This window comes from Poecilia mexicana, unplaced genomic scaffold (genome assembly GCF_051168715.1).
Source record: "Poecilia mexicana isolate PSO_F unplaced genomic scaffold, ASM5116871v1 scaffold_14, whole genome shotgun sequence".
Classification (NCBI taxonomy): Eukaryota; Metazoa; Chordata; class Actinopteri; order Cyprinodontiformes; family Poeciliidae; genus Poecilia; species Poecilia mexicana.
In genome coordinates this window covers 10,458,256-10,479,030 of record NW_028263383.1, presented here as the reverse complement: position 1 = coordinate 10,479,030, position 20,775 = coordinate 10,458,256, and the positions used below count along the sequence as shown (strand labels likewise).

The window sequence follows — 20,775 nt, the reverse complement described above, 5'->3', positions numbered from 1 at the left end:
AAAACACAATCTTTAATTTATCTGAGTGTCAAGGTAGAAACAGTCTAATGTGTGATTCTTTAGTACCTGATGGAGCTACTGGGTGAATCAAGAATACGCCCAGCAGAGTGGGGTCTATGGTGTTTCTTCTTCGTGTGTTTCTCATAATTCCATGATTGTGGGCGAAGATTCCAGTCAAATGGTTTCTCACCGAGAGAATGTCTTTGTCTGGATGGAGTTGGTAAATGAGATGCTGGGTGCTGTGGCTCGGCCACTTTCTGGCCCGTCTTTCGCTCCATGTATTCCACGAGGGCCTGATGCTGAACATGCTTTAGGTTCGTCTTTGACGCGCTTGAGACAGACAGAGCTCGACCTCTTGACTCAAACATCTCCCTCCGTGCTGCGACCAGTCCCTGCTCCGCTTGCTGCGTCGCCTCCTCTCCTTCAAACTCAGCTGCAAACAATCCTTCACTTTCATTCCCAAACAAGCGGCAAACCGAGTGTTTGGGCGTGCTGCCGAGCTCGTTGAGCTTCTCTGGCTCGGAGAAGCACATCTTCTTCTGCTCGGGGGTCAGTCGTTTTCTGCCTCCGATACGCGCCACTTGAGGCTGAGCCACTTTTGCCATCCGCACATTTTTCATTTCAAACGATTTTTCAATTTCCTTCTGAATGTCCCCGACCTCTGCTATGCTGCCTTTCTCTGTGTCCTCGGATGTCAAAGATGGGGTGAGTGTGTCTGTTGATATCTCAGAGTCCTGTGATGAGGAAAATGAGTGAATCACTGCAGGCCTGCACTCAGAGTTTTGCGTCAAACAATTTGGCCAAGGCAGCTGCAGGTCTCGCCTCTTAAATGACGTCTTACTCAAGACTTTGCACTGGGCGTCCTTAAGTTTCTCTTTGTAGTACTTTTTAAAAGAGTCATCCAGGGTGCCGCAAGCAGCGGACAAAACATTTCCTCTGTGGTTCCGGCTAGTGTCACCTTGTGCAGGTGTCTCATTATTATTTACTGCCACCTCTTCCTGGACGGATTTATTAAGGACACCATCCTTCCTTCCACTGAATCCAGGATCTGGATTGGGCTGCATTGCTGTTCGACTGGCTCCAGTGAGGTGATACAGCAGTGGTGTTGTCTCTTTGTTTATCCTCTCACTAGCAATGTCTTCCAAAGGCTGCCACTTCCCTCTGTTGGTATGATCTTCTCTTCTGTTGTGGCTCGGCGACTTGTTGCCCATCACCAAATTGACGTCATTTTTATGAGTGGCTGACTGCGGTGGGCTCTTTCCGTCAGGTCCGCAGTAGAATATTGGGTTACTTGCTGTGTGGCGGCCAACCTCGCGACTTTCGTCCAAGACATTTAAAATGTGGGGTGGGGTGTAATTCTCCTGGTCCAGGCTCTTGGACATCTGGACCATTCCCTGATCCACAGAAGTGAAAACCTCCTCGTCTTCTGGAATCGTGGACGTGTGCGAACTCTCATGGAAAGGTGTGAAAAAGTTATCCATAGTGCTGTGGGATCGTGGTTTGTCTCGTTGATGGTGGGTTTCTAACGCAGCTGAGACCTCCCTTGCAGCTTCTGTACCACATATGGTTACAGAATGTGTCCTCACTCCAGGTTCGGATGGTTTGTACACCCCTGTGACAAAGTAGAACTGACCCTTGTGTTGAATGCTGCTGCTTAGGCAACTCTGGCTGCCGTTCCAGGGACTGTCGGCTCGCTGCAGTTCTGAAGAACCACGCGCTTCCTGAGCTGAGTGTGCCCTTTTGCGCTCGCTTCGAAAAGGACCACCAGATTTAATCTGATGGTCTCCATTACAGCCAATCATGCTAGAAGTCTGTTTGGGTGTCAGATGTTCAGGCTGGTTTCTACCGTGAGGTGGTGATTGGCTGTGGAGCTCAGCGGCAGCATTGCTGTCCACAATGGAAGGGTTTTCTGGGTTCACCCTGGTCTGGTTGTGAAGTTGGAGGTGCAGCCGGTAGCTTGGTGGATGCTGGATCTGCTGCATCTCATGAGAGCCTCTCCAAACAGAGTACAATGGCTCAGAACTCAGGTTTGAGCTGCTCTTATCTAGGATTGCCGTCTCTGACCTTGGGGAATTTAGATTCTGAGAATGTGGTCGGCCATGGAGTCGAATCTGTTGTTGAGGTTGTTGGGGCAGGGGTTTAAATTCAGTACCATGGAGGTGAGCCCTGCTGTTCTCCAAGTTTTTAGTGGCTATAAAACTATCAAGGCGTACTGGTACCGGTGGGGCCTGACCACTTTGGGACGGAGTCCTCGAATGCACCTCTTTTTTAGGGTGTGCGTTGTTGTGCAAACTCTCGCTGCCATTGAGGCTATGGTAGTTCAAATCAGAGTTTTTGTGATACTGCTGTGAGATGGCTTCAACAGAGCGGTAGAGCTGATCCATGGTCTTCGAGTCAGACTGCAGAATCTGGGTTGGATGGTAGATAGACTTTACATATTTAAGGTCAGCATAGTGGCTGAAGGAGCTGGACTGCAGGTCATCAGGGAGGAAGGGAGATGGGTAGTCTGGGGCAGTGGACCCACCAGAAAAGGAGCTGTATGCAGAATCTCCTTTGCCGTGCTGGTGGTGGCTTAGATGGTCAGCAATACTGCTGTTGGACTTGGCTGGCGAAAGCCGGCTTACAGACAGGCTAAGAGGATGCAGGTCCACGTTGCTCATTCTCTCAAAGTGCAAGCTGTAAGAATCCATGAAGGGTTGGGGTAAAAGGCAGGAAGGGAAAGGCAGGGCTTGTAAATCATACGTATAAGAATGTACAGTGATGCATCTGTCCGTCTTGTGGGTGGAGGGGGGAACTTGGGGAGTTACCACTAACGTGACTGCATCCAGTTGTCTTATTAATCTCAAATTAGGTCATGTTCCTCACTCTGTTAAGTTAAAGCCTCTTGAAAAAGTCAGCTTCTGGTGGAGAGAACATAAACACAAACAAAACATGTTAGTCTAATATCTTCACTCAGAAAGCAGTTCAGGCATACATATGGTTTAAAAACCACAGATCAAGGGTGGGATAGTTTGGCAAAATATGGGTTCTCAAACTGCAAGAGGAAAATTGACTAATATAAATGTTTGCATTGAATCAGATTACAACACATGAGCTAGTTATGGTTGTCACACTTTACTGTTGTTTCTGTTCTTTGTTAAACCACTGGTCTACATTAAAATGTTTTCAATTACATTAAAAGAGATTTTTGAGAGTTTTTCCAAACATATGCATTTTATATTTGAGTCTCCAATGTAGATCTGAGGATCAGAAGGGTTTAACCACCTGCTAAAGGAGGCATGTGCTATTTAGCATCATTAAAGCCTCTCATTCTCATTAAGGGCGCTGAGGCTGGTTGAGCACACTGCAGAATAAACATGAAAAAATGTCAGGAATCCCACATGAAATATCTGGGGATTAGTCAGATGACAGATATAATACAGCAAAGTGGCATGAAAAACACTTCTGAAATTACTCATTTTTTAAGAAATACTACATTGTTGCTTTTTAAAACTTCTATGTCTATATTTATCTATATTTGCGACAATAATTACAAATACAATGTTAATATTTCTGAGCACATGATGCTTATTAGTGAACCCTCACACAAACAGCTTTTCTCTGATTTACATGGAGCTCTAACACAATTTCAATAAAAAACTTCATATCAAAACTTTACAAAGTCAAATTTCTAAAGTTTTTTTCTTAAGGAGTCAATTTAAAAAGTATGGGTACAAACAATATTTTGTGGTTCATATTTCAACAGACCGCAAAAACAAAAGAGGAAAGGATGGATGTAGAATTAGTCATAGTTACTCAAAGTGTAAAACCATGCAACAGTTGGGATTCAACTGTGGCAATACTTTACATCAGTAAAGTATTGCATCAGTGGTACAAAATTAATTTTTTAATTTTACAAACTAAAACCCAAAGTTGTCTAGGCAGCAGTTTGTTGACTAACGTGACATGACTTAAGAAGCTCTGGCTGCTACTGAATCCTTTCAGTGGATCTACTGCAACACTACATTCATTTAATCTGGAAAAAAAAGCAACAAAAGGCAACACTACTTTTTTGTGTATAAAATCTATGCTAAGTTTATATTTTTACAAATAAAAACACAATTTAGTTAAAACGTTGCCAGTACTTAACCAATATTGCACCACATGGAAATCTTCTGTCATTACCAGATATCCAAAGAACTCATTGTTGGTACTGAGATGAGCTCCAGCAAGCTAATGATGGGTTTAAGACTAATAACAGGACTCTCTCATGACCCAAATGCCTTCCCATGACTTGCTGTTTAAACGTTTGAAGCTTGATGCTTATCAAGCATGTACAAAAGTAAATGTTGCTGGTAAAACAAAGAGACACCAACTAGTTATCAAACAGTGACTTAGCAGAATCAATATTATTATTATATTAGTGATGGGAACAAGACATCTTGTTCACATCCTGAATCAGTTGAATTAGTTTGTTTTCTGGTTTATGATAAATAAATGTTTTCCCTGTTATGCTTTAACTGAACTGCTGACTGAAAACTCTTGCTATGCATATCAACATCAGTATTTCCTTCAAGATCTGCCAACTCTGTGGAGGCTGCAAACCTGCACTAAACATGATGCAAGGTGGTCAATTTGCTTACACACAAAACTCACATAATGAGAGACTTCCAAGAAAAGTGTTAAAGGGAACTGGAAGAATTTATGAAGAGGCTTCTGATCTGCGGTGTCTCTGATTGAGTGTTTCCAGCCTTTCTCTCTCCTCTCTGAGAACAGAGAGAGGCGACCAAACAGAGGAGCGCTCAAGTGGAAGTGATGGAGGGGACAGGCACTGAAAAAATGTACAGAGGGGAGCAAAGTGGGGGAGGGAGGGGGAGGCAAAGGGTGACCAGCCCAGACAAATACTCTCACACGCAAACCACAACAAGAGACAGGAGAAGTGAACAATGACAGCCAGAGAGCAGAGATAAGTCGGGAGACCGGACAGATGGACGCAAACTGCTAAACGTACTGGGAGCTGCTTCGATTTCAACAGTTTGCAAAATGAACTTCATAAAAAGTTTGTGTACAACAGGCTGCAGTTAAAGATGGAAACAAGAAACAAAAACTCACCAAAACTTTAAGGCTAAGTCACTGACTTCCCTCATTACCGTCTGAAAAGGAAAGATTTCTTTTGTTGGTTCCTGCATCCAGATGAACCAAATTATTTCCGCCTTCTTCCAAAGTACGACCGGAGCAAGTTACCAGGAGAGGCAAGTGTGAGAGGGAAGACTTCTAAGTGGGTCCCTTCTCCCCCCACAGAGACCTGAGGCTGCCTAGTGGGAGCCACTGATTGGCCAGCCGATGACGTCCGGCTCTCAGACGCACAATGAGCGCAGCAGAGGGAATATTTCACTGCTGCCGATAGCTGCTAGTGCTGCCGGCTGCCCGAACAACAGAGAGAGAGAGAAAGGGGTGAAAAAAAGAGAGGCCTCGCATTCCTGGCTGGCTTCAAAGACGGAGCAGAGCCGGGGCACCATTCATTCCCAAGGCCCTGAGCCTGGCGCATGGAGACTAGCCAAGGCAGGGGGGAAGACTGAGGAAGGGAGGAGGGGGATAACGGCGAGTGGGTGTATGGGTGACCTTCCAGTCTCCACCCCACATAGGGAAAAAGTCATAAAACTAGCTGCTCCTCAAAATGATCCTCATTTTTTCTGTTCCTCAAGGTTAGGGGTTTTCCTGTACAATTCATGTTAGTGTCTCAAAAGTTTCTAAAAACTGCTGAACTTTTACATATCCTAATAATCTAAACTAAATATTTGTAAATGCAATGGGTTAACAGGAATGAGAGGGGGGAGATTTCAGCAACATTTAATGGAAAACAATATTGAGTTACATAAATACAGTAGATCTAGATATGTCTTTTGAAAACCCTAATCAGATTCTAATAATTCACTCCAGTATTGCAGTTTTGCACCTATTTAATTGTAAAGTGGTTCAAATCCTCCCCACCCCCCAAACAAAAGAGAAGAATTCAGTTATATGCACGTTTTACGTTAAGATTCTGTGCTTTTCCAGGCTTAACTTCTCAAATTGCAGTAGTTGAAAACAAACACATAGAAGCAGACATGCTTTAAATTCATGCATGAATGTGAATGAATTAATTGATCTTACAGATTATTGTAAGATTATTGTATGTCGACAATAAAAGTGTCGACATACAACATAGTGCCAAGCAAAAACCACTCTCCTTAACATTCTCTAATTTCAATTTAGTTCATTTAATAAAGTAAGACTGACATAAAATATACAGCTCTTCCCAAGACAAATTTCAATTTGACAAGAAATATTGTGCTCATTACATCCCTAATGTATAATATTTAAAGGCACCTTTAAAAAAACCTTTAAATTAATAATACAATGATGCCAATATTCCTGGCCTCCTTCTGACTCGAGACACATTTGAAACAAACACTAGTTAGTCTTTTAAATGTCATGAATTTCTTACACTTACACTTTACAGAGCTAAACCATCCCATAAACCACTGCCTTCAAACAGGACACTGTTCAGTCTGTAATGTGCTTCAAACCCACTCTCGATAACAATATGAGCTTTCTGAACTTCTGTGTCCGTTCAGTGTTCAACAAAGACCCTTGTTGCCTTCCCTATTGTTTGCTGTTGAAGCTGGTGCTCTGCTATGCAGAGGTTTTGTTACTGTTAGGACAGTGTCAACAACCAGCTGCATTCACGTCCTGCTTGTGGCTCTGGCCCGCTCCAGCATAATGGTTATTTATGAAAGCTGAATGTGTTTGGAAGAGACGAGAAGAGCAGAAACTACATCACCGAGATAAGTGATGCATCATGGTGCCTGGAGGAGAGAGAAACTTAAAGATTAAAGATAACACATTCAGCTCATGATGCAAGACTGAATGAGACACGGTTCGTGAAAATGAGATGAGATTTTAACAATATTTATAAAAACAAAACCTATCAGACATACCCAAACAATTTCAATAAAATAACTGAATCTTTTTTTTATATTTATGCTTTAAGGAATAGGAATGAACTGGAAATGAATTAAGGAGAATTGTTAAATAGTAATCTACGACTTTCTGTTTCCCAAGGCAATAAATATGATGCATCATAGGTCAGCTATAATTTTACATTTAAACCACAGATATGAGATGCAAACTTTTAGCAGTATTAATTCATGCTCTATGGTATTCTTCTCTCTCAGTGTAAACCACACTTCTTTACCACCAAATGGGTTTTAAAAGGTACAAAAAAATACTGTCACAAAAAAATAAAAGTAGGAGGGAATCTTTAAACTGTATGTAGTTGAATAAATTAATACTAGCAGCAACTAGATGGGGTTTTGTGAAACAGAGTTCCTCTGTATGAAATATTTACATTTTAAAACCTCCAGCTATGTTTTAATGTCATTAGCGCTACATAATGCAAAGAAATGTTTCCAGTTAGAAGAGTAATTTACCTAAATGAATCCATGAAAAAAGATAAAAAGACAAAGTTGGTGTAAGGAAGGAGGAACAACATAATAGACAGAATGACATTTTTATTTTAAGCATTAACATTATCCCCACCCCATCAGATTTCTGAATGACAGGCGACAGGAATAAAGAAAAAGTCATATTTGCTGTTGGAAACTTTTACCTCTTTTTTACTGATAAATTTCATCAGTGAAATTATCACTGAAAGGAGATCCTTAATTGCACAACATGAAGGAAAATAGGAGCCAGGCGTAGCAGAGGAAACAAAGTAAAGAAACAAGAGTAAATCTAAACTCACACTCCTCATCATGTCATCATGACTCATGAGTTTCTGGAGATGACAACCATAGCAAGAAGAGCAACAAAGAAGAACTTCAAATGACTTTATATGACTGCTGGCAGATAAGTGGCTGATCTCACACAAACTTTTACCTACTAAAAAACTGTTAGAACAGCCAGTTTAAATTTCAAAATGTCCAACTATGACATTACTTTTGACATCAAGTTTCCAATAAGCCCTTAAAGACGTAATTCCTTTTCCTAATCCAACAGAAACAGAGGAAGCCGGTTAAGCAAAGCAGGAAGTTGTGGGAAGTTGCGCTCACAGAGCAAAGCCTCTGGCAGCGTGGAAAGGGAAAGGCACCAACACCTGCAACAGTTTTCCCTCCAAAGTCATTGTCAACACAGAAAAAATTTATTTAATTATGTCTGCATCATGTATGCTTCAGAGAGAAACCATGGCTGCCAGTTGCTGGGCAGTGCTCACATCAGTGTCTAAAATCTCTAGCTGACCAAGACAAGCTGTCACAGTCTAATAAGCTCTGCATTCCTGGCCTGATCTGGCCCAAATAGCAACAGAGACCTTTGCTCTACTTTATTTAGTCGCTGCAGGTTGCTGGACAAAGCGATATTTACAAAACTTCACAGAATGCATGAACTTTTAACTGTGACAATATGTTTTTTTTCTGTCTTTGCAGCTATGCAAAGTGCCATCAGCATGGTTACATAACAACATAATCACGATACAACGGGGTAATCAAAAGTGTATAAATAGCGTTTTTCTGTATCATCTTTGGTCAACCATTAACCAGGAACTACATTATCCCTTGCTGAGAAATGAGCACAAGACTCGGTGAATGATAAACTTATTACATTCATCCGGCCTCTGCGAACACAATTACTTTTGTATTAAGGACCCCCAGGGGTTTGCAACCTGATCTGACCACAGCGAGTTTAACTGGATACTGCAGAAATTCCTCAGTACTGAAATAGCTCACAGCTGCAGGACGCCGGGTTTTATTTGTCTGTAGAAAGGCATTTGATGTAAACGTGCACGCCTTTTGGAGTTAAAAAAAAAAAAAATCTAATACTAATTAAAAGGTGACATTTATTACATTTGGTTCATGTATCAAAATCATGACAACAAATTACATCATAATGTACAGAATTAAATGAATAAACACAACAAATTAGAAATGTGGCCAGAAACCAGAATTAGCCTCAGTTAGCAGTCAACTGAAAAAAACTGAGGGGTTTCCCAACAAGTCCAACACATCAAAGCTAAGAAGTTCTCTTTTATCCACGTCCTTGAGGCTCTTTTTTCAATTTAAAATAAATAAGAGACTGATTTGGAAATCATGGAAAGCCTGGTTGGTGCATGTATATATATGGAAAATATATTGGACAAACAAGAGTGAGAGCAAAGAGAAGCCTGCCCCAGAGGGAAGCCCAGGAGACAGCAGGCATAATAACAACTGACCCACTTCCTGTTTAAAAACGGGCAAGTCTCCATCATTGAGAAAAAAGTTTAGAAACCCTGTGATTCAGAGTTTCAAGTGCTTTCTTTAGTTAGCCTTGACCTATCGGCTGGATACACATTTTGTCTGAGGAATAAACAGGGAGGTTGATATGCTAACTTTATCCTTCTACATTTGGGGTGAAGTTTCATTTATTTTCATTTTTTTGAGTCTAATCAGTTTTAGACATATAAATTCTTTTTGAGTGAATAGTTGTATCAAAAATACATCTAAATTACATTAAAAAATATATTTCATTCAGACATCTGATGTTAAAACTATAATCTTCACCATTAAAACTTAAGAAATAAAAGGTGATGAGGTTAGAACATACTAAAGATATGAAAGCCATTTTTTACAACTTGTCTGGTTAATGAATTAATTTTCCTGTTTAAAGTTTAAAAGCTAATCAACTGAGACGTCTACTGAGGATTCTGCCTGTCAGAGAGCTGCAGCTCAGGCTCCAGCAGCCATCTCTGTCCTGCTGCACAATGAATTGCCCTCAGACCAGCTGACCACAGACACAAAGAAACTCACCCACAGAGGCCCCTGTGCTCCCTCTACGACAGCAGTGACTCTGTGACTCTGCAGGATCCATGCAAGGCTTTTCAGAAAAGTTCCAACTGATTTAAAACATGATTCAAACACAGATTAATCCAACTGGAAATGTAAGTAATAAACAGATAATAACACTTAATGCAAAGCTGACACTTATAAAGCCCTTTTAATGCAAGTTTTTGTCAAGATTTGGTGGTTTGAGAGGTGGTGAGGATTAACGCTGAGACCCAGGTTATGGTGATGATGATGAAGATGATTTAATAAAGAGAGCTCAAACAGTCCAATACAGGCGGCACGGCAGAGAGTATAGCACACAGCTAATTACCGGTAGCAACTGACACACTGACGACTGAAAACGAGAGCTGAGCAGACCAGGACTTCTCAGTTCAACTGGAGAGCCGACACACACAACAACTGACATGCGACGACAGTAGACGAGGACCCGACAAGAGACAAAGACAACAGGTGGGCTCAAATACACAGGGAGAGTAAACGGGTAACTAGACACACCTGGGAAGCAAACAGGGAAGACAGGACAGGAACAGGACTAAACACAGAAAACCTCAAAAATAACTACACAGAAATCACAGAACATAGCAGTTTTAATGCAACTTTGCACTTAATGTGTCATTATTTACCAAATTACACTTCATGACAACAGTCATAAACATTCATGAAGACTCCACCATGTTCCTGATAGGTGTTATGTCATGTTTATGACAGTTTCATGTCAGCCTTATACACACCCCCTCATATAAAAGTATTTTCCCAAGCGGTTATGAATCAGGACATGAAACTAAATCCCTGATCTGATTCTAAAATTATTTTTACTGGAGGGTTAGCAGGTTTGTGCTGTAGAGCCTACAGGCGTCATAAGATGGGAGGACATCAGTTACACTGGTAACTGTTTGGCCTCATCAAGTGTGTGAAGCTCAGCTACTCAACAAATGTGTAAGCAGAGTTTTCTCTGGCTGAACAGACCATAGAGTAACGCAGCAATGGGCTCCCTAGCCAGTTGCTGCACACTGCTGACAAGTTGGCTGAACGAAAACTACCACAGTTTTTCTGAGCTGACATGAAAAATTAAATCAGGAACATTTCCAACCATCAAAAACATGGAATCTGTCATAGTGACTGTGGCGGCTAATAGCTTCTTTTAACAGTTTTACTCTAAAAGCACATTGTCAAATTGATTTATTACTCTACGCAATATGTGCCTGAATACTAATCCATTATTTTGTTGGGTATTTACTTTAGATTTCTGCATCTATGTATCAAAATTGAAATAACATATAATGGTTGTCATCAGTAATCTGTACTATCTTATTCTTCCACAATCAAAGGGTGTTCATCTCTTGTGGTTTTTGTTATTCCCAACTGTAATAATCTATATGTAATACTTTTCAGTTACAGTACGAATATCTATTCATTTTCTATTTAAAATTAAGAAAAAATATTTTACTCAAGATTGTCATACTGTGCAAGCCCCAAACATATAAAAAAACATCTGTGATAGTAATTTGAGACCGAAGATAAAGATCAGAATAAAATTATATGTTTGTTTATCTTATACCAAAAACACAAAAACACCCATTTTCTGGCCTGAGTTATTGCCTGATTATCAGTAGCTTTGAAAAAAGTTACTAAAAATATGCAGACAATGTCTTAAATATTTAGGACATGCAGTAAATGGACTGAACTGGGAACCAAACTGGCATTGAGAACCAGGGGCTCTTTAAATGGTGCTCAGTTTCTACCACTGAACCACATGGTCCCCCAGTGGAAAACACCTTGTTTCCCAAAAACAGTATGTCCATTACAAAACTTTTTTTTGTTTCATTTCCACAATTGTCCATGACAAAAACTGTGATAAGCTTGTTAGACAATTTCAAAATCTGACACAATAAGCACTATAAAGCCAAACAATGTGCTATCTTTGCTGGCTAAGCAAACAGAGTAACAAAATCTATCAGCAGGCCAAACACATAACACTTTATGGCAACATGGTGACTAGTGTGTTATCTCTGAAAGTTTGGGGGCTTGGCAGAAGCACATTAAAAAGAATGTGCTGGATAAGCAGGTGGAGCAGGTAAGGCAGGCAATGCAAACAGGTTTTCATAATCAGGACACAGGCCTCCATTTGACTGGTAAAAACCAAATATGCAAATATTATTCAAAGATTAACCCTCCCCCCCCCCACTCGCATACTTGTGTTTGCTGTTTACCTAACACAGCCGAGCTTTGGGCTGTTAGCAGTTACACAATGGCCCCACTCAGTCGGACAACGTGTTCTCACATACAGTGCCCTACAGTGGTTTTCATAAACCCTGATGTAATTCATAATTTGTTACAATAAAGCCATAAACTCGTGTATTTTGTTGGGATTTTGTAGAAAAGTGTGCCCAGCATGTGTATCCAGTTCCTGTCTATTATCTGATCTAAATCATTATCTTATAGCTTTGACTTTATGTTTAAGTGTTTTGCATGTAAGCAAAAGCTTGTTTTTTGTTTGTTTTTTCTAAATAAAGTAACTTCTTCTGAATGTTGGCTATGTCCCCTGTAACACGTGGATCTCTGCAGCTCCTCCAGAGTTACTTTCTGTCTCTTGTCTGCTTTTCTTAAAGCTCCCCTCATCAGGTCTGCCACTTTTGGTGGACAGCCATGTTTTTCTGGATTTGTTAAAGTGGTTCTTTCTATTTCAAGAGCTGCCTGACATGTTCATCTTACAATATGATGATTTACCACAGAAAATCTTAATAAAGCACAGAATAGAATAGTGAGGTTTTAATAGTTTTGGGGTTTAGTTTAGTTTTATTTCATTGAAACGTTTTCTTTGTAATTTTAAAGCGTGTTTGCTAGTTTTTATTACTTATTAGTTAAATATTGTTCAGATTTGAGTTTAGTTTTTATAAGTTATAGAAGTGGTTTTAGTTTTTTTCATACTTTGAGTAATTTTTAGGTGTAGAATTCAAAAAGGTCAAAGCATAGCATTGTGACTATGTATGCATCGATTGAGTAATGATACCATTTTCAAAAAATTTATTCAACTATTGTTGAACAATAACTGACTACGGGGTTTTCTCCCAACTTTTGCAGTTGCTATTTTGCAGACAAACGCAAGCGTAGCCAGGAGAATTATCGGGTGCTGTAATTTACCGACAGCTGACATAAACTCCTTTATGGGAGAAAAAAAATATATATTTCACATCAGTTTGAAAGGCTAATTATATTCATAAATGTGCATGTTTTATTTAGTTTTATAAATGCAAAATATAGTTTCAGTTAGTTATGGTTTTCCCCATTAATTACTGTTTTTATTTATTTCAGTTAACGAAAATATTTTCTCACTATCAGTTTTCATTAGTTAACTATAATAACCTTTGCAGTGTACACCACTGTTCTCATACAGACACCTGTGCAGTGTTCTCACCACTCACCTGCTGTTAGTCTACATTGATAACTGATGAAAGAACAATGAGTGGGACTCTTCCAAATGTAACAAAAATTTGCATGCAGCACAAACCCAGCTGTATGAAGTCACAGCATTAAATATCAGTGAATAATTCCCGCTGAGCTCTAATGCTACCTGAGAGTGCTGTTGGTCTAAACCACCTTTTCCCCAGACATATTTGAACATAGTTCAGTTTTGTTTTGTCATCAAATAGTTCTCCTCCCACAACCAGACTGGAAAAATAAGCCCATCTTGAAGTTGTTATATCACAAAGATTTAGAGTCAATACCTCTTACATAATGACATTACATATTTAATCCCAAAGCGAGAAGAATATGCAAGGGAAGAGGTGCCAACCTAACAACGTGCCACAGGCGATTTTTGCAGATGCCTAAGCACCAATTATGAGCGCATGACTTGCAACTGTAAGCCACTGCCCTTAATTAAAAACCCTTCAGGAAAACAGTTTCACTGTTAGGTTTGAGTTAATCAGAACACCAACATGAAACCTTACTCTTTTTATATCTAGAGAAACAATTTTAAAATCTCAACATCAACACTCAATCCAATTCCCCTTAGACACTCTACATTATTGAAAGTAGGTGTTTTCCCCTCTTGTAATTGTTGGACCCCCAGGGGGAGTTGTTTGGTTCTTTGCAGAACAAAACAAGATGTAGAAGTGGGGTCCAATCACATTCCTCGCACGGCCCAACCGGTCTAACATCGGGCAATTATGGTTAAAAAAAAAGGATTGTTGTTGACTACAGATCCCAACATCTTTACTATAAACACAGCACGCACTTATTGTCTGTAAATGCAGATATACTTGGCAAAACCAAAACCAAGTATTTTGCAGACAAAAGCCCAAATAGGAGAAATACCAAAGAATGAAAAGAACATAAGCTCTGAAAAATCACAGTTTATATGACATGGTGTGATATAAGTATCAGACATTTCTGTAATATGCCTTCTTACACCAGCCATGATACTTTAGGAAGCAGGAAGTGGAGAGCCCCCTGCCCTATAGGGTTGCACCTTCAGGACAACAAGGAAATGTTTGCTCAGTGTTGGATGGGAGATTTGAATTGCAAACCAATCCACCAGGCAGACACAGAGATAGTGTAAGAGCTAACAATTAGCACTCACATTTCCCACACCCCACTGACGTGGCTGACCGAGAAGTCAGCAGCAGACTGGAGAACAGGCGTGTCAGATTGGATCAGAGATTGCTTAGCTTCTGAGATGTTCCCAGGAAGTTTGAAAATTTCAAAATATGAGCTACAAATAAGCTAATGTCCCTTTTAGTTTTGTATTTATTCAGATCAACTTGTCAGGATTCCTATACATTTTTCAAATCAAGACTCGATACTTTTCAGACTCAAATTTCTGGAACCTTATGTTCTTTTTAAACCCATTTATGGAAAAAGAAATACAAAAGATCCAAATGAATTTGTGGTGACAATTTCTAGTGCTCTAAGAATATAACTGAAGGATTGATAGATCATGAAAAAATAGAAATTGTTAGAAGTAAGCAATTACTTCCAGAGTAGATCTACAGCAAATAAACTGCTGTCCACCTATTATTCTTCCAAATCCAATCATCTGACTTTTCTGAGCCCATTTCCTCCTTATCTCCACCGCCTCCCACTCATTCCTCTGAGGAGGATCAGTTACCTCCAGTCAGATGCAGACAATGTATCGAGTGTTTTCTTAAAGTTTCTCCAGCGCGTAAAAAGATGTGGCAGCACATCTGCTTCTGCAGTTTCTAAAACATTGTGAAACGTCACAGCAATCAAAGTAAACACTGACAGCTGTCTAAGTAGAGTTTATCCTAGTCGCTATGTTGTACATGATTGCGGATTGCATTTTTTAAGAAACGCAGCAGCTGTTAAAGGAGTCACATATGGTCTTTTACTCGTTAAAGTGTAATATGAGATGAGAAAAATGCAGACCAATTAAAATAAAATGTGGCCTGATAAAATCTCTATGTATCTCATTTCACTATTTTTCTAAAGCCTGAGCGTTTAGGTTTGTGTGAAAAGATTTAGAAAATCCTCCCTTAAGTGGGTATATTTTACCTTAAGGTTAGCATCAGAATCTGAAATTAATTATAGAGTACAACCCAAGGATTACCTCATACTTAAGTGTTTTCCATTTTCAATCATGTAAGGTATGTGCTGGCTTTCACCCTACGTGTCACATCTAAATTATGAATTATTTAGCTTCAGCAAAAACAGTGCAGAGATTTTAGCTCTCAGCGGGTATGATAATGGACTTTAATACTCACATACTGACGATGAATTAAAAAAATAACCTTTATCCTATGGCCTACTTTCTTCAACTTTGTCACAAGTGAAGGGAATCATTAACATTCTTAGCACAAAGGCAGAAATTATTTTATTATTTAGGAAAACAAAAGTCACGGTAGTTCCAGATAGTGTTCTCTGAACTGGCTCAAAAGTTTATCCTTTATTCTGCACAAAGTTTAAAGTAAAAATATCAAAGAAATATGTTGTTTTATTCAGAATACTTGTATTCTTTCATATTTTGCAGCATGGACTTTTTCCTATTCAGCCCACCTCTATCTAGATCATCTTATAAAACAGACATTGGAGAGAAAGAACAAATGTGTGTCTAATGGGCCAATAATTGCTAAATCCACCCACACCTTTTGTTACAAATCTATTGGGTCTGATGAAATGACACCTAAATTACCTGGTGCTCAGTCTTAACAGTCTTGCTTTTGAAACTAATACAGCAACCTAATAGCACCGATAATCACATTCAGGAGTCAAGTGATTTCTAATCTTCATTGTGCAGCACCTCATCTGCCACCGTGGTTAATTTTGGGAGACCGGATCACAATGGAGTCATTTTACTGCTGCCAATGAATGTTTCCCACCTCTGTGGAGAGACGGAGGAGGAGGAGGAGGAAGAAGAGGAGGAGGAAAGGTAATGTTGGTGAAGAGGAGGTCTAAAACAATTAATCAAAATATTAAACATCACAAGAAAGCAAATCCTGGACTTTGCAACTTGGGAAGAACAAAACTTTTGCTTTCTTGTATATAAACTGACTTTTTGCTTTGTATTCTACTCAGTAGTATTCTTTATTTAGTTAATTTCTTTATATTTACAGAAAAAAAATACTATAAGAACTTTCAAGGGCTGAAGCTAGAATTGTCACATGAACTTTGGTTGAAAAACAACAAAAATGCTTACTATGTTTAGTGTGGCATTACAACATAACAAAATAAGCAACCAAAGCTCTAGTTTAACTGACTCACTGCTCAGCTTCTACTTGCACATTCAGACCTGCAGCTGGTACGTCCAGCCATGTCAAACAGCTGTAAATGCCTTTTTATTACCGACATAACCATATTAATGAGTCTGCTGCTGGTTCAGGTTTCAGTGATAACTCCTCACATGCGTCTTTTCATCTGTGAAACCTGAGAGGAACCTTTAACAGACCCTGCTGGCATGAAGCATCAGTGTGCAAACAATGCTGAACTCCATATATTGCTGGTCTTTTTCCATGAAGTGCGTTCAATGCAAGAAAACAATGTGATTAAAAGAAAAGTTAGATGAAGGGAAAAAACCAGTTATGGTTTCAAAACGACTGGAGAGTTGGGTGTGAATAAAGGAGCATTACCCATCACTCTTATTAATGTAGCACTGTCTTAAAGCTATATGCATGCTAAGCAAGTCTGATAAGCAGTAGACTATTTGTGTTAACCTAAAAAAAAAATCGATATTTTTTTGTCTGTTTAATAAGGAATTGAAATTACTACAAAACTTTGTAGATATGTTACATTTTTACTTGAGTCTCTGCATTATAACTAAAATAATAAATAGCTGCCATTGACAACAGTTTTCAGAACTGTTGTTCAATATGTCATTTTAAAAAAAATTCAAATTATGGCTTTGAAACCACAGGAATCTTATTTATACCTGTTTTCTTCATCTCCTGGTTTTGAACAATTATGAAGAATAGTCATAACTGATACAATTTCCTGCTGTTTCACCATCTTGAAAACAGGTGTGGCAAAAAACAGACGAAAGAAAAGAAGATTGCCTAGCTAATAAACTGGCATGTAAAAAGTGATAATATGAAAACTACGTGTTTGCTACCGTTAGGATAAAAAAAACACTCTTCTGACTGCAGTGGAGCTTTTAAAAATGTTTTTTGTATCTCAGCTTGCTGCAGCAGCAAAAATCAGAATCGAGAGTATTCAAATCTAAAACAGTATTCTGATAAGACACTGGCTTTTTTCCTCCTTCTCGTCAATCAGCACCTTGATGTAATGTGGTAACAATGTGGGGTCAAAGCTCCAACCTGTCAGCCAATCACTGCAATGTTTTTCAGGCAGTAGTGTTTTTGTTTACTCCACATTACATGATCAAAAACTAACATAATCTATGTCCATACCTGTTACCACTGCTTTAGATACACAATACTAAAATAACTGTTCTTGAGTTTTGTGTTCAACAATTTCTGTTAAAAATGTTCATAAATATATCAACCATTACTTATAGAGCACTTTTCATACAATCATTTGTCTGCACGTTAAAACAAACAGAAATAAAAGACATAATGGAAATTGGTACGCAGAGTAATTTTGAATAAATTGTAACTTGATGAATAAAAACAGGACAAAAATTCTAATATATGGAAAAAATCAAAGTAAAGACAAATGTAAACTACCTCAAATGGATAAAAATGTAAATCTTGACAAATAGATCATATAAATTTTAAAGTAGGTAAAATGATCAAAAATTGTGTGGTTTTTAACCCATTCTTGCACTATTGTGTTATATGATCCTGCCAAACCACAATGGGGGCCTAAAATAGCCAAACAACAGGGAAGGAGAGGCCCAAGGTAGCACTGACACATAACCAAACTCAATATCCTGAGGAATTCTTGTATCATCCAAAAATAACCTCTGGTGGCCATTTTTCTTCTTTATGTTCCTCATTCTTGTGCTATATATGGGCTTAAGGAGCCTTTCTGCTCACTTGACAAAAGAGGGAGGGTCTCATAAGAGATCACAGTTACAGGCGAGTGAGTGAACAAACTCAGGTTTCACAGACCCTGAAATGTAGAAAAAAAGACAAAAAATGGACTGTATAGAAGAGAGAGTTCACATTTTAGTGACGTGAATGGGCAGAAGAAGGAAGTAAGGGGAAACTTAAACCTACTCAGAACAGGGTGGGCAAAGTGCACAACAATAAACCCTTTGAAACTTAAAAAGACGACGGTTTCCATTCGTCCAGCTGGTTAACCTTTTCCGTGGTATTTTAATCATTTATTCATCCTGCAGAGAAATTACACCCTGAACATGCCAGCCGACAGTGGACTGTGGCCTCTCTCAACAGAATCAAATAAGCTGCTCTTATTCTTCTTGTCAGTGTTGGACATGACCTTTGCAGTAGTTACAACAGTGATGTCACCTTACATTGTAGCAACGACACGTATGCATTCATTAACTTCTACAACAAGCATCAATCTTTTTATCAGCCTTTTCCAAGGACGTTATCGTCAAACAATCAACTGATGAACGGCTATCAAAGCTGATGACTAACCTCCGTGCTCTCTTGTGTTTATTTATTAGGTGACAGTATCACCATGGCATCACAAAGCTCTAAACGAGTAACTTCTGCATGACATAATCTCCCAGAATGAGCAGGTAAAACTTCCCGTGTGTTTCATGCTGCTGATGTGTCTGGAGGACTTTGATCAGCCAAGAGCTCTTTACTTTTAACGTTATCAAATAAGCACTAACTAAATCTTAATTTAACATTTCAGTGTATCCTGCTTCCAGCAATAACAGCAGCAGAATTTAATCCCACTGAACTGGTTTACACTTAATATGATCAATGATTCATTTATTCTGAATGTCTGTAGGCAGTTTGAGTTGTGCTCCGCTTCTGCTCCTTCCTTATCACCTTAAAGACGTGTTTATTTCCTGAAAACTTCAGGCAGGTACAAAAGAAGAGGATTCCATTACAGGAAGGTGTGAACAACATAAGGGTTGGAATAACAAAAACTAACGAACTGTTAACTGATTTAAAGCTACGACACCTTCCTGATACATCCTACTCAGCTCAGAGTAACACAACGGCCATAGCTGTCAGTGAAAAGAGCTCCTGACAAATATCAGGGAACATTTCAGCACATCTCCACTGATCCCTCATTACCAGACCAGGCCATCCCTGCAGAGGTGGGCTGAGTAAAAGGTCACATAAAGAATGTAAACATCAGAGTCTCTGCCACATACTCAAATGCACAAAAAGTAATTTTCCACTGCTTGAAAACCACACCACACCGTCCCCCTTCCTCTCAGCCTAAAGCTAGCACCATGGCTACACAGAACAAATATTTTTTCTATTTTTTTTGTCTTTTTTTCCCTTAGATAAAGAGAGATGGTTGAAAACAAGGCTGACGAAAGAGGTCGGGTTTCACCCCACGTTTACAAGACTTCTGTTATTTTACTATAGCCGTCACCTTCTATTTACTTCCACCTTTGGTTTCCGCCTCTTTCTTCTCTAATCTTAAAGCAAACACAAAACAAACAACATCAACTTAGGCTTGGATTAATCACCTCCGCCAGCTACAGGACATTACGAAACATGTGCATACACATCCACAAACTGGATTTGCATTACTGGGGTATCGGTTGTTTTAACTGTGGAATAGACTTGGATCAACAGGTGCTTCTGTGGTAACCATTGGCTGGCATCCTGTTGAATATGCATTGTCTTGTATAAAAAAATACCTCAGAAATCTGAAAAGAAACATGAATCCAGCTCAATAAGCTGTCTTCAGAAGTAATTTAATTAGTTAATAAAGCTAAAATCTGCTTAATCACAGAATAAGCAGATTTTACCCTCAAAAAAGCCTCAGAGGTATTTTGGAGAACATTAGTGAGCAGACAGCATCATGAAGAACAAGATTAGTTGTGTACTCCACAAATCTTACTTTTTTTGAACAGTTGAAAGTAACTGTTATGTTTCAAAGGAGGCCAGAAGTTTGCAGCTGGCTGTGTAAGAGCCACAGCAAACATGTAGAGAGGTTGCCTGTCCACATTAAAACCAAAATTAAACATTTTGACCCGCATGCAAGATGTTATGTGTGCCAAATGAGAAAAACAGGTCGCACCTGTTGCAGGCTGCCAAAGATGAAATAGCAGGTAAAGTTCAGACAAAAGTCCACCTGAGAATCTTCTGCAATACCAATAAGTTCTTCAACAAGTGCGACTCACTTTGAGCCATTTTGAAGGAAGATCTTGTGAAACAATCAGCCTCTAGATGTGCAAAACTTGCAGTTCTAACTCTAACAAAAACTCTAAAGCATTGTCTGAAGGAGGTTGAATACAAACGCACTGCACACTTTTCAGTTTTCCCTCCCACTTCTTAATTATGCATTGCTTTATACTGGTCTACCACATTAAATCCAAGTAAATTATATAGAAACGTACTGTTCTATCTCCACAACAAGCTACAAA

General features: G+C 39.2%; 1 protein-coding gene across 4 annotated transcripts in view; it reads right to left on the bottom strand.

Annotated features, from left to right (window-relative positions):
- The window catches only part of shroom1 (shroom family member 1), a 31,716-nt gene that overhangs the window by 9,688 nt on the left and 1,253 nt on the right, over window positions 1–20,775 (bottom strand). For all 4 annotated transcript variants that reach the window (XM_088012767.1, XM_014999203.2, XM_088012768.1 and 1 more), the window contains exon 2: window positions 67–2,900. In XM_088012767.1, the coding sequence (XP_087868893.1) occupies window positions 67–2,690 (2,624 nt within the window). In that variant the 5' untranslated portion in view covers window positions 2,691–2,900. The remainder of the gene's footprint in view (window positions 1–66; window positions 2,901–20,775) is intronic.